General features: G+C 36.7%; 1 protein-coding gene across 28 annotated transcripts in view; it reads left to right on the top strand.

Annotated features, from left to right (window-relative positions):
• R3HDM2 (R3H domain containing 2) overlaps positions 1–13,661 on the top strand; it is a 162,208-nt gene that overhangs the window by 13,373 nt on the left and 135,174 nt on the right. For 25 of the 28 annotated variants that reach the window (XM_042946946.1, XM_042946941.1, XM_042946944.1 and 22 more), the window contains exon 2: positions 10,311–10,434. The exons of 2 other annotated variants lie outside the window; for them this stretch is intronic. In XM_042946946.1, the coding sequence (XP_042802880.1) occupies positions 10,397–10,434 (38 nt within the window). In that variant the 5' untranslated portion in view covers positions 10,311–10,396. Of the gene's footprint in view, positions 1–8,941; positions 8,973–10,310; positions 10,435–13,661 lie in introns of those variants that run through there. One more of the 28 variants, XM_042946938.1, reaches the window with a different exon arrangement.

The raw sequence follows: 13,661 nt of genomic DNA, 5'->3' as shown, positions 1-13,661 counted from the left end.
GATTTGAGCATATTTATATGTTTGGTGAATGAGCAAGACCGTAGAGAGTGGTAATAATGGAGGGAAGTCCTGGAGTACGTAGAGAAGATGAAATCCAGAACAGAGGTAGAATTATTATTTCCTTCATTAAGATGGTGGGAAAAGGTCAAGAAAGGTGTGGGGACAAATGTTTGGTGTCTGAACAAAGGAATTTGAGGGCCTTAGGTCCCTACTGTTCCTTGTGATGTAAACTTCTCCGTTTGGGTTAGGGACCTGATGTGTAAAATGGGGGCCTTGAGCAGAGCCAACTCTGAATAGCTTTTGAGAGGGTAGGAGGGATAGCTGACTAGGGAGGGGTCTTGTATGGCTGGCTAGGCAGGCAAAGGTAGGGGAGGTGGTATGAGGGCCAGAAGGCATTTCAAGTAGATAGAATAACCTGAGCAAAGACCTAGTATTAAAGGATATTGTATGTATGGAGATGTAGCACTATTTTGAATAGCTGGAGAGAATATATAGAGAGCCTGATTTTATGGTAGGCTTTAAGAGTTGTGTTAAGCAATTTGGGATATTTTGAGGGAAAGAGAAACCTCTGAAGATTTTAATCAGAGAAACAGAATGTTTGTTTTACAAAAGTAACTGGTAGCAATTTAGAGAAATACTTACAAGGGATTTAGAGTAGAGTGGGAAACACTTGTTAGGAGGCTGGTGTAGTAGTCCATGCAGAAGATGTTGAAATCTGGGTAGACCAAGGTATGCTGGGTAAGAAACAAAACCTAGCTCTCAATAGCTTGAAATAAGTTTATTTCTCATTCACAGTACACATCCATCAGGGGTAGGTCAGAGGCTTTCCTGTATTCAGGAATACAGGCCAACATAACAGTTATCAAGAACATAGCTGGTTGCTCTGATGGAGGCCAAAAAAAAAAAAAAAAAAAGCAAGCTCTGGAGGTCTTGCTCCATTAACTAAATTCTTTGCCCAGAAGTGATGGGAGTGGGGAAAGGTAGGAGCTGAGAAGATCAGATGGGTCAAGGAGATGGTGCTAGAATTTGGAAATTGGTTAAATGTGAGAGGAGAGGGGAGGAATTGTGAATAAATGACTCTCAGTTTCTGTCCTGGGTGACTGGGTGGTATTGTTAACTGAAATAAGAAAGGGCTTTAGGGGCACCTAAATATATAAAGCAAATATTATTAGACCTAAAGGAAGAAATAGGAGTACAATAATAAGGGACTTTAATACCTCACTTTCTTCAAGGGGTAGAATATCCAGGCAGAAAATCAATAAAGAAACATTCCTATGAATGACATGGTAGACCAGATGGACTTAACAGGCATACACAGAACATTCCATCCCAAATCAACAGAAAAAAACATTCTTCTCAAGTGCTCATGGAACTTCCTTCAGGGTAGATAATATGTTAAGCCACAAAACATATCTTAATAAATTTAAGATTGAAATCATATCAAGATCTTCCCTGGCTACAATGGTAGGAAACTAGAAATCAATTACAAGAAGAAACCTGGAAAATTCACAAATATGTAGAGATAAACAACATAGCCATTGGATCAGAGAAGAAATTAAAAGAGAAAAAAATACAAGAGACAAATGAAAATGGAAATACCAACATACAAAATACTAACCCTATGGGATGTAGCAAAAGTAGTTCTAAAAGAGAAGTTCATAGTGCTAAATGCCTACATTAAGAATCAAGAGAGATGTCAAGTAAACAACCTAACTTTATACCTCAAGAAACTAGAAAAAGAAAGAACTAAGCCTAAAGTTGTAGAAGGAAGGAAATAAAGATCAGAGCAGACATAAGTGAACTAGAGACTAAAATGATGATGGATTAAATCAGTGAAACAAAGTGGGTTGTTTGAAAAAAACCAGACAAACCTTCAGTTACGCTCACCAAGAAGAAAAGAGAGAGTACTCAAAATCAGAAATGAAAGAGGAGATGTTATAACTGATACCGCAGAAAAACAAAGGATTCCAAGAGATCCTACAAACAATTTATATTCCAACAAATTGCACAACCTGGAAGAAATGGATAAATTCCTGGGAACATACATACTACTGAGAGTGAATCATGAGTAAATAGAAAATCTGAACAGACCCATTACTAGTAAAGAGTTTGAACCAGTAATCAAAAATCTCCCAAGAAACAAAACTCCAGGTCCTGAAGGCTTCACTGGTGAGTTCCGTGAAATATTTAAAGTAGAATTAATACCATTCTTTCTCAGACTATTCAAAAAAATAGGAGGGAACACTTCTAAACTTACTCTCTGAGGCCAACCTAACCCTGATACCAGAGTCAGGCAAGGGAACTGTAAGAAAATAAAATTTCAGACCAACATCCCCAAAGAACACATATGTAAAAATCCTCAACAAAATATTAGCAAACCTAATTCAACAGTATATTAAAAGAATCATATACTGTAATCAAGTGGGATTTATTCCAGGGATACGAGGATGGTTCGACAGCTGTAAATCAGTGTGGTATACCACTTTAACAAAATGAAAGCTAAAAAACATGATCATCTTAAAACAAAACATGATCGTCTCAATAGATGCAGAAAAAGCATTTGTCAAAATTTAGCATCCGTTAATGATAAAAACTCAATAAAGTAGATACAGAGAGAATGCATCTCAACATAATGAAGGCCATATATTACAAGCCCACAGCTTACATGGTACTCAACAGTGAATAGCTGAAAGTTTTTCTTTGCCACTTTTATTCAGCATGGAATTGGAAGTCCTAACTGGAGCAGTTGAGCAAGAAAAAGAAAAGGTATCTAAATCAGAAAGGAAGAAGTGAAAATGTCACTGTATGCAGATGATGTGATATTATATATAGAAGACCCTAAACACCAAAAAAAAGAATAAATGAATTCAGTAAAATTGCAGGATACAAAATCAATATACAAAAATCAATTATGTTTTGTACACTGATAATGAACTATCAGAAAGAGATGCTAAGAGGGGTGCCTAGCTGGCTCAGTCAGTTAAGCATCTGACTCTTGATTTTGGCTCAGGTCATGATTTCACGATTCACGGGTTCGAGTCCCATGTTGGGTTCCCTGCTGGTGGTGCGCAGCCTGCTCTGGATTCTCTTTCTCTCCTCTCTCTGACCCTCCCTTATTTGCACTCTCAAAATAAACTTGATTTTTTAAATTTTTTAAGTGTTTATTTTTGAAGAGAGAGGGGGACAGAGGATCTGAAGTAGGCTCTGTGCTGGCAGTGGAGAGCCTACCACAGTGGAGAACTCACAAACTGTGAGATCATGACCTGAGCTGAAGTTGGGTGCTTAACTGACTGAGCCACCCAGACACCCTCAAAATAAATAAACTTAAAAAAGTATATATTAAGAAAATAGTCCAAAAAAAGAAAAAAGAAAGAAAAGAGTCTTATTTACAATTGCATCAAAAAGGATAAAATACCTAGGAATAAATTTAGCCAAGGATGTGAAGGGTCTCTACACTGAATACAGTAAGATGTTGATGAAATAAGTTGAAGATACAAATAAATGGAAAGATATTCTCTGTTCATGGATTGGAAGAATTAATATTGTTAATATGTCCATACTACCTAAAGCAATCTAAAGATTCAGTTCAATTGCTACCCAAATTCCAGTGGTATTTTTCATGGGGATAGAACAATCCTAAAATTTGTATGGAACCACAAAAGACCCCAAATAGCCCAAGCAGTCTTGAGAAAGAAAAACAAAACTGGAGGCATCACACTTTTTTTTTTTTAAGTTTGTTTTGAGAGAGAGAGAAAAAGTACGAGTGGGGGGAGGGGCAGAGAGAGGGAGAGAGAGAGAGAGAGAATCCCAAGCAGGCTCCACCTGGGCTCAGACCCACAAACCATGAGATGATGACCTGAGCTGAAGTCAGAAGCTTAACCAATTGAGCCACCCAGGAGCCCTCGCATCACACTTCTTGACTTCAAACTATATAGCAAAGCTATAATAATCAAAACAGTATGGTAACAGCATGAAAATGGTCATATAGATTGATGGAACAGATTAGAGAGCCCGGAAACAAACCCAGGCATATATGGTCAATAAATTTATGACACAGGAACCAAGAATATATAATAGGGAAGGACAGTCTTTTCAGTGTTGGGTAGACTGGACAACTGTCTTCTACCATATGTAAATATAAATGAAAAATGAATTAAAGACTTGGAAACAGACCTGAAGCCATAAAACCCTTAGAGGAAAACATTGGCAGTAAGCTCCTTGACTTCTGTATTGGTGATGAGTTTTTTGGATTTGACACCAAAAACAAAGGTACCAAAAGCAAAAATATACAAGTGGAACTACATCTAACTAAAAAGCTTTTGCATGCAGGCGCATGGCTGGCTCAGTTGGTAGAGCATGAGACTCTCGATCTTCTGGTCTTGAGTTTAAGCCTCATGTTGGATGTAGAGATTACTTAAAAAATAAAAAAATAAAAACTAAAAAGCTTTTTGCACAGTAAGGGAAACTCAAAATGAACGATCTGGTAGAAAAAAATTAGCAAATCGTATCCAATAAAGGGTTAATATCCTCAAAATATATGAAGACCTCCTACAACTTAAATAGAAAAAACACAGTCTGCTTTAAAAATGAGCAGAGGAGGGGTGTCTGGGTGGCTCAGTTGGTTAAGTGTCTGACTTCAGCTCATGTCATGATCTCAGGGCTTGGCTCATGGGTTCAAGTTCTGCATCAGGCTCTATGCTGACAGCTCAGAGCCTGGAGCCTGATTCAGATTCTGTGTCTCTCTCTTTCTCTCTGCCCCTCACTTGCTAGCACTCTGCCTCTCTCTCTCTCAAAAATAAACATTAAAATTTTTTTAAAAAAATGGGCAGAGGAGGGGCGCCTGGGTGGCTCAGTCGGTTAAGTGTCCGACTTCGGCTCAGGTCATGATCTCACGGTCCGTGAGTTCAAGCCCCGCATTGGGCTCTGTGCTGACAGCTCAGAGCCTGGAGCCTGCTTCAGATTCTGTGTCTCCCTCTCTCTCTGACCCTCCCCCGTTCATGCTCTATCTCTCTCTGTCTCAAAAATAAATAAACATTAAAAAAAATTTTTTTTTTAAAAAATGGGCAGAGGAACTGAATAGACATTAAAAAGTTTTTTTAGTGTTTATCTTAGAGAGAGAGAGAGCGCGCGCGCGCGCGCGCGAGCGCGGGGGAGGGGCAGAGAGAGAGGGAGACACAGAAACTGAAGCAGGCTCCGGCTCTGAGCTGTCAGCACAGAGCCTGACACGGGGCTCGAACCTGTGAACCATGAGATCATGACGTGAGTCAAAGTCGGATGCTTAATCGACTGAGCCACCCAGGGCGCCCCTAGACACTTTGTTTTGAAGTAGATATACTGATGAACAACAGGTACAGGACAAGGTGTTCAATGTTACTAATCATCAGAGAAATGCAAATCAAAATCACAGTGAGATACCACCTTATACTATTGTTAGAGTGGCTAGCATCAAAAAGATGAACTAACAAGTGTTGGCAAGGATGTGGAGAAAAGGGAGCTTTTTGTGCAGTGTTGGTGGGAATGTAAAGTGGTGCAGCCACTATGGACAACAGTTCCTCAAGAAATTAAAAACAGAACTAAAAGTAGAAAAAATTTTACATTTTCATTTAAAAATATGAACCAGCAATCCTGCTTCTGGATATATACCTGAAGAAAATAAAGTCACTATCTCTAAGAGGTATCTGCATCCCCATGTTCATTGTAGTATTAAACAAGAGCCATGACATGGAAACAACCCAAGTGTCTGGCAACAAATGAACAGATAAAATGTATGTGCATACAATGGAGTATTATGCAGACATAAAAAGAAATCCTGCCATTCGTGACAATGTGGTTGGACTTGAAGGGCATTATGCTAAGTGAAATAAGGAAAGACAAAATACTCTGATCTCATTAATGATATGGAATCTAAAAAAACAAAACATAATTCATGGAAAAGAATGGTGGTTGCAGGGGTGGAGGTAGGCAAAATGGGTTAAGGTGGAGAAAATGTATAATCTTCCAGGTATGAAAAAAAGCCTTGGAGGTTTCATGTACAACATGGTGGCTGTAGTTAATAATACTGTGTTATATATTTGAAAGTTGTTAACAGTAGATCTTAACAGTTCTCATCACAAGAAACAGTTATAAATATGTCTGGCGATGGATGTTAACCAGACTTACTATGATCATTTTTCAATATATACATATATTGAGTCATGTTTTACACCAGTAACTAATATGTCGATTATATCACATATATCACATAAAGTGTGGGGGGGGCAGATTTGGGGTTAGAAGAGTGTTGGTAGAGAGTTCACTTTTGGAAATATGTATCAGCTAATTGTGTAAATGAACCTGGAGCTCTAGAGAGAGGAAGGGATGTTTCAATCCAGGATGAGGTCACCAGGGCAAACTTGTGGAGTGATGAAGCCCCGGTAAATAGAATTTAAGAGGTACTTCTGGTTTGATGGCTTTGGACTTTAATGTAAAGATTGCTATTTGGGGGACGAAGGCAAGCCTGTGACTAGTATTTTGAGTAAGGAGCAAATATAAGCTGTGAGAAGCTGCTGCTTATACCACTTACAGGTACTTCAGAGTATGTTAGCTCTGTTATTTGTGCTAAAGGTGGACTTATTTTTATTGGGCCTTAGATGGAATGCATTTTAACTTTTATTTGAAGTTGGATATATTTGGCAATTCACAAAATTTTAATAAAGTTACTGTAACCTAGTTGCCAAGACAGAGAAAGGCTAAAAATTGGTCCAGTGTCCCCATACTTACAAGAAAGTTAAGTGAACAAAGAATGTGATATTATGTAAGTATAATAGATAATAGATAATATTATGTAAGTATAATAGATAATAGATCATTTATTTCTCACAATAATAATCCCCATGGAGTAGTACTGTAGTATCCTTATTTTATAGTTGAAGCTTAGAGTGTCTTTTGTCTGTTCAGACTGCTATAACAAAATGCCATAGACTGTGTGGCTTATCAATAACAGAAACTTATTTCTCACAGTTCTGGAGGCTGGGAGGTCCAAGGCACTAGCATGGTTGAATTCTGGTGAAGGCCTTCTTCCTGGTTCATAGCCAGCTGCTTCTCACTGTGTCCTCGCATGGTAGAATGGATAGGGACCTCTCTGGGACCTTTTTTATAAGGCACTAATCCCATTCACCTCCTAAAGGCCCCACTTCCTAATACTATCATTTTGGGAGGTTAGGGTTCAAAATGAATTTTGGCAGGACCCATGCAGACCATAACAGAGAGGTTAGGTTAGGTCATGCAGCCAGAGCATAACAGCTTCATGCCAAGGTCTGTGCCTGTAACCACCACCTGGAATTGGTTTTTCAGGACACAGCAAAATTTACATCGGATAGCTAAGAGTTTGGGTTAACGTTGTTTCTTATTCTTTTTCACCCCCAATTTTTTTTTTAATGTTTATTTATTTTGAGAGAGAGAGCACAAGCATGGGAGGGGCAGAGAGGGAGAGAGAATCCCAAGCAGGCTCTGTGCTGTCAGCGCAGAGCCTGACGTGGGACTCAAAAACTCACAAACCGTGAGGTCATGACCTGGGCTGAAATCAAGAACCTGACGCTTAACTGAGCCACCCAGGTGCTCCAATGTTTATTTGTTTTTGAGAGAAACAGCATGAGTGAGGGAGAGGCAGAGACAGAGGGAGAAAAAGGATCTGAAGCTGGCCTTGTGCTGACAGCAGTGAGCCCCATAGGGGGCTTGCACTCATGAACCCTGAGATCATGACCTGAGCTGAAGTTGGAAGCTCAACTGACTGAGCCACCCAGATGCCCCTACCCCAGCTTTTTTATTTGGAAGAATTCTGAACCTATAGAAAAGTCGGAAGAGTGATACACTGAATATCAGTATGACATTTACCTATATTTATCAAATATTTTATTGCATTTGTGCTCTCTCACTCTCTTTACCCCCTTCTTCACTCTTCTTTTTCTGTATCCACCTTTCTCTCTCCCTTCCCTCCCTACACATATATACATTATTGTTCATTGTATATCAAGAATTTTTATTAGTGTATTAGGAAATCTGGAAACTTATTAGCATATTACAGACATTCAGAAAACTTCACCTCAAAATTTCTTAAGCATCTATTGCCTAAAAACAAGTTGTTTTCCTGTATCACCATAATCATACTATCAAACTTATTATCACATTCAAAATATTTTACAGTGGTATAATAGTTAATGCAATAGTCTATACTCAGATTTGCTCAATTATCTCAATAATTGAGATACTGCTTTATAGCTTTCCTTCCAATCCTGGATTTAGTCAAGGATCATATGTTGCATTTAATTGTCATTTTTGTTTTTGTTTTTTTTTAGTCTTTTAATTCAGAGCAGTTCTCCCCCGTTTTTGTTTTTAATGTCATTGATATTTTTTAGAGACCAGGCTAGTTATGTTGAAGAATGTGTCACAATTTGGCTTTGTCTTGATTAGATTCAGGTTAAACATTTTTGGCAAGATGTTATGTGTGTCTCTGTGTACATAATGTCCTTTTGTTCCATTGTTGGTGGTAAAAAGTTTGGTCACTTAGTTATGTTGATGTCAGCTACATTTCTTCTTTGTAAAGGTACCTTTTCCCCTTTGTAATTAAGCAGTCTGTGGAATGATACTTTTAAAATGTGTGACCTTTCTATTCCTTAATGTTTTACTCAGTGGTATTAACATGCATTTATGTTCCTTGCCTGAATTGGTTATTACATTGGTGGTCATGCAAAATGTTGATTCTCTCATAAATTCTATGTTTTCTAGTTGGTGGTGTTCTAAAAGGAAGAGTTTTACTTTTACTCCCCCTCCCCTTTTTTTTTTTTTTTTTTTTAAAGTTTATTTTGAGAGAAAGAAAGCGTGTGAGCAGGTGAGGGGCAGAGAGAGAGGAGAGAGACAATCCCAACAAGGCTCAGCCCAGAGCCCGACCTGAGTAAAGATCAAGAGTTGGACACTTAACTGACTGAGCCACACAGGTGCCCCTCCTTTTTTTGTTTTTGATGGTTACTGTAGACTTGGTATTTTTAAAAAATTCAATATGTTATAATCTATTGCTGTTAAAAATACCATATTCAGTATTAAAAATACAGCAAATTTGTTGTAAATTTGGTCAGTGGGAGCCCTATCAAACTGATTCCTATGTCCTTTTGACGTGATCCTCTCTGGCACTGCAAGGTGTTTCAGGTTCACTTTGTACTTTACCTGCCCCAGACCTGGAGTAAATCATTTCTGCAAGGAACCCTGATTCCTTTAGTGACAAATGATTCCTTAAAAAAATTTTTTTAATGTTTATTAATTGTGAGAGAGAGAGACAGACAGAGACAGAGTGTGAGTGGGGGAGGGACAGAGAGAGAGGGAGACACAACCCGAAGCAGGCTCCAGGCTTGAGTTGTCAGCACAGAGCCCTATGCGGGCCTTGAACTCCTGAGCCATGAGATCATGACCTGAGTCTAGGAAACTGACATGAAGTTGGTTATTTATTATTGTATTGAACATTTCTGTTGGGAGTATAGTTTTTGTGGTTCCTTATAGAGGTCTGATGTTTTAGAGAATCCAAAAAGAGTTAGCCTTAGAATTATGATCTGGTATACCCCAATCACTTATGGTCCAACAGCTTTAGAACATATTCCACTCTGGGACTCTACATGAAACAAGATAGGTCAGTTCCTTCCACAAAAACATTTTACACTGAAGGTGAAATCCATTAAGCCTATTGGTATGTTCATTGATGTGGAAACAAATCAGTTGTAAGGAAAGTCACCATGTGCTATTAACCTGTTCTGTTGAAATATTTAAAATCCTGTCCTGTTATCCCTATGGAAGAAGTTATAACCTTTGTTTTTGGAGGAGGGGTGTTATTCATTTTCATAAATTATAGGTAATATTTTAATTAACACCATTACTAGCCTATCAGTTGATTATATGGCTTATATATTTATTCTTTTATGTGGATGACTGCTCTAGGATTACTTAAGAAATTAGCTGCCTGGCAACATAAAAGTTCAGATATTAAAGTGAATTGCATGCCTTCCAACTATTTCTATTACTTGTCTAAATTTAGAACCATGTAGAGTTCCTGCAGAATTGAAATCTCTGGGGATTTTAATAGTCAAGACAGACAATATTCAGCTTTTCAGAGTAAAGAAGAAAGGTAGTTTCAAATTAATTTTTGCACTGTCACTCAGACTACTTAATTAAGACACAGAGTCCAGTGAAAAGTCAGGACTGTTCTGAGAATTTTATTTGACTGTTGCTGAAAACTTGTTAGAACCTACGCTCTGGATGTGAAAGGGATCATTTTTTTCCCCTCCTAGGTGAATTGCTGGGAGCTATCCACTATTCTTTCCTTACTGTCTCCCCAAATTATGCTTGATAAGTACAGTTCTTACACTTTACCTGGATGGATGAGGCATTCATTACATCTGAGCTAGAGATCAGGTGAGCATTATATTTGGGTACTTGTGGATGAATTTTAGGACACTGGAATTGTTTTGCATGTGTGTGAATTCAGATTTTTGTGGGATATTTTGAGGAGAAACTTATTCTATATACGTTTAACTGTACATAAAATGTGAAAATCTGTTGATGCAGTTGGTAGACTTCAACAAAAGAAATAAGAAATAAAAAGTTATTTTGAGTAACTAATTTAAATATAAGTTAAAATTGAGTAAGATTTTACATATAGAATGAATATGTGTTTACTACCTGATTTGGCAATTGGAAATGTAGGACTTTGCTGCTACTATGGTAAGAAATTTTAAGGATGCTGGAAAAATGCCAAAAAATTATTATAAACCAAGAAAAATCCATAAAAATGAAATGTATGGGTTTTTTTCACACTAGATTTATACGAATGGGGAAATGTAAACAAAGTAAAAACAAATCTATATATTACTCTCATTGAATTAAGCCTATGTGCTTTTTTTTCCCCCCTCCCTTTCCTTTCTGCTGGGGTTTCCATGGATGAATTCTAGAAGTGAGGGACCTTGTTCCTTGGAGAAATGAGCTGCCCTCAAAGAATATACTGTTTATTGAGACAAAATGTTATGAAGGAGGTAGCAGGATAATTTTTATTTTATTTTTTGCTTATCTCTATATAAAAGGAGCATTAATTTCTTTTAAATTAGAGGGAAAATCAGTTATTTTAAAACACCTATTAAAAGAGTAAAGGGACTATAAAATCAATTCTTAAAACTTGTAAGTACTCCAGTAGACTTATTTTCCAACACTCTTGATTGGTTTTCAGTTAGATAGTGAGTTCTTTGTTTCCTGGGCTTTCAGACTATTTTGGGGGGTAAGCTGTCTTTTTATATTGTAGCTGAAGTTTTTATTTTATTTATTTATTTTTTTTATTTTATTTTATTTTTTTTAAAAATTTTTTTTTCAACGTTTTTTATTTATTTTTGGGACAGAGAGAGACAGAGCATGAACGGGGGAGAGGCAGAGAGAGAGGGAGACACAGAATCGGAAACAGGCTCCAGGCTCTGAGCCATCAGCCCAGAGCCTGACGCGGGGCTCGAACTCACGGACCGCGAGATCGTGACCTGGCTGAAGTCGGACGCTTAACCGACTGCGCCACCCAGGCGCCCCGTAGCTGAAGTTTTTATTAAATAACTTCATATTTAACCAATCACTTAATTAACATAATTTCTGTTTAAACCTAGTAATATATAATTCTCTTTCTTTGAAAGAGTGTAAATATGCCCATTTGAATTCTGGGAGGAAAAGCTTGTGCTTGTTAGCTTGCCTAAACTTGCTGGAAACTTACCATTTTGATGTCATGAAAGGGATCCCTGTAAAATTTGAAGAAAATATTATGTGCTTTTACTAGAATAAGAACTTAATTTTAGCACAAAATAGTCCTTAGGGCGACAAGGAAGAATATTACATTTTTCCATAGGTCCCAAGGTTTTTCCAGAGACATCTTGGGTGTCGTGTAAGGTACTTGGGACTATTAGAGTGTTCAGCCTCATTCTAGGGCTGTGGGATCAAAAATGTGTGTGTGTGTTAAAGGACCTTGCTGGCTGGTTGTGGAGATAAAACATGAATATTTGATGATTAAAGTAACAATAGGTATAATGGATTCATTCTGTAATATAAATAGTGCAGTGTAATTTAGTTGAATCTAGTTGTTTAATGCAAATACAAAAAGGAAAGAGAAAAACCAATATGGAAAAGTAGGGAAGGAGTTAGATACTGAACCGGGCTTCAAATAAAGATTAGTATCCAAATTCATTTCAGTGTTTGTATTCAGTATATATATATATAAATATATATATATATTCAGTACATATAAAGTGTATATATTACTGTATATATTATATATATTTAGTATATATAATATATGTTATATAATACATTATTATATTAATGTATTATATAACAACATTATTATAGATAATATATATTATATGATACATGTTATATACAATATAATGTTATTATACATAATATATATCCAGTATTTGTATTCAGTATATGTATTATATAATACTATATAACAGTATATATGTATATATAATATGTTGTATAACATATAATGTATAATATATATTCAGTATCTATTCAGTGTATGCATAATACATAATATATTGTAATACTACATATAATACATATTCAGTATATATAATATATATTATATATTCAGTATTTGTATTCAGCATATATATAAAGAAATATATATGTAAATGTATATTTGTATATAAACAAATCTATAAAAATATATAAATATATATGTAAAGAGATATATGTTTATATATCTGTGCAAAGATGTATATATATCTTTGCATATATATTTCTTTTTTGAGATTTGCTTTCTAAAAAACTTACGGAAAATTTCAAATGTCCAAAAGCCACGGGAATAGTAAAATAAACCTGCATATACAGTTATCAGTTTATGGTTAACTTTGTTTCATCTATTCTCCTACCAACCCCCCTCCTCCAATTGTTTTGAAGCATATCTGTGACGTATTATTTTGTTCATAAATATTTCAGTATAAATCTCTAAAAAATAAGGACTTAAAAATTTTTTTTAATGTTTGTTTTTTCTTGAGAGAGAGAGAGAGAGACAGAGCATGAGCAGGGGAGGGGCAGAGAGAGAGAGGGGAACACAGAATCTGAAGCAGGCTCCAGGCTCTGAGGTGTCAGCACAGAGCCCTATGGGGTTAAAACTCACAAGCTGTGAGATCATGACCTGAGCCGAAGCCAGATGCTTAACTGACTGAGTCACCCAGGCGCCCCTAAAAAATAAGGACTTTAGAAAACATAGTACCAAAACCATTTCTACATTCAAAATAATTAACAATAATTACTTAATATTAAATATCTGTTGTTCCTATTTCCTTGATTATATCATAAGTTGTTATTTATTTATTTGTTTATTTATTGATGAGGGAGAGAAAAAGGGAGAGAGAATCCCAAACAGACTAATAGCATGGAGCCTGACGTAGGGGTCAATCCCACAAACTGAGAGAGATCATGACCTGAGCCGAAATCAAGAGTCGGATGCTTAACTGACTAAGCCACCTAGGTGCCCTTAGGTGTTTTTTTGTTTTGTTTTGTTTTGTTTTGTTTTGTTTTGTTTTTTAGAGAGAGAGTCCATGAGCAGGGGAGAGGAGCAGAGGGAGAGGGCGAGAGAATCTTAAGCAGGCTCCATGCTCAGCATG

The sequence above is a fragment of the Panthera leo genome, chromosome B4, assembly GCF_018350215.1.
Source record: "Panthera leo isolate Ple1 chromosome B4, P.leo_Ple1_pat1.1, whole genome shotgun sequence".
NCBI classification, from domain to species: Eukaryota; Metazoa; Chordata; class Mammalia; order Carnivora; family Felidae; genus Panthera; species Panthera leo.
The sequence above is the reverse complement of the archived record's forward strand: the minus strand, read 5'-3'. Positions and strand labels throughout refer to the sequence as shown.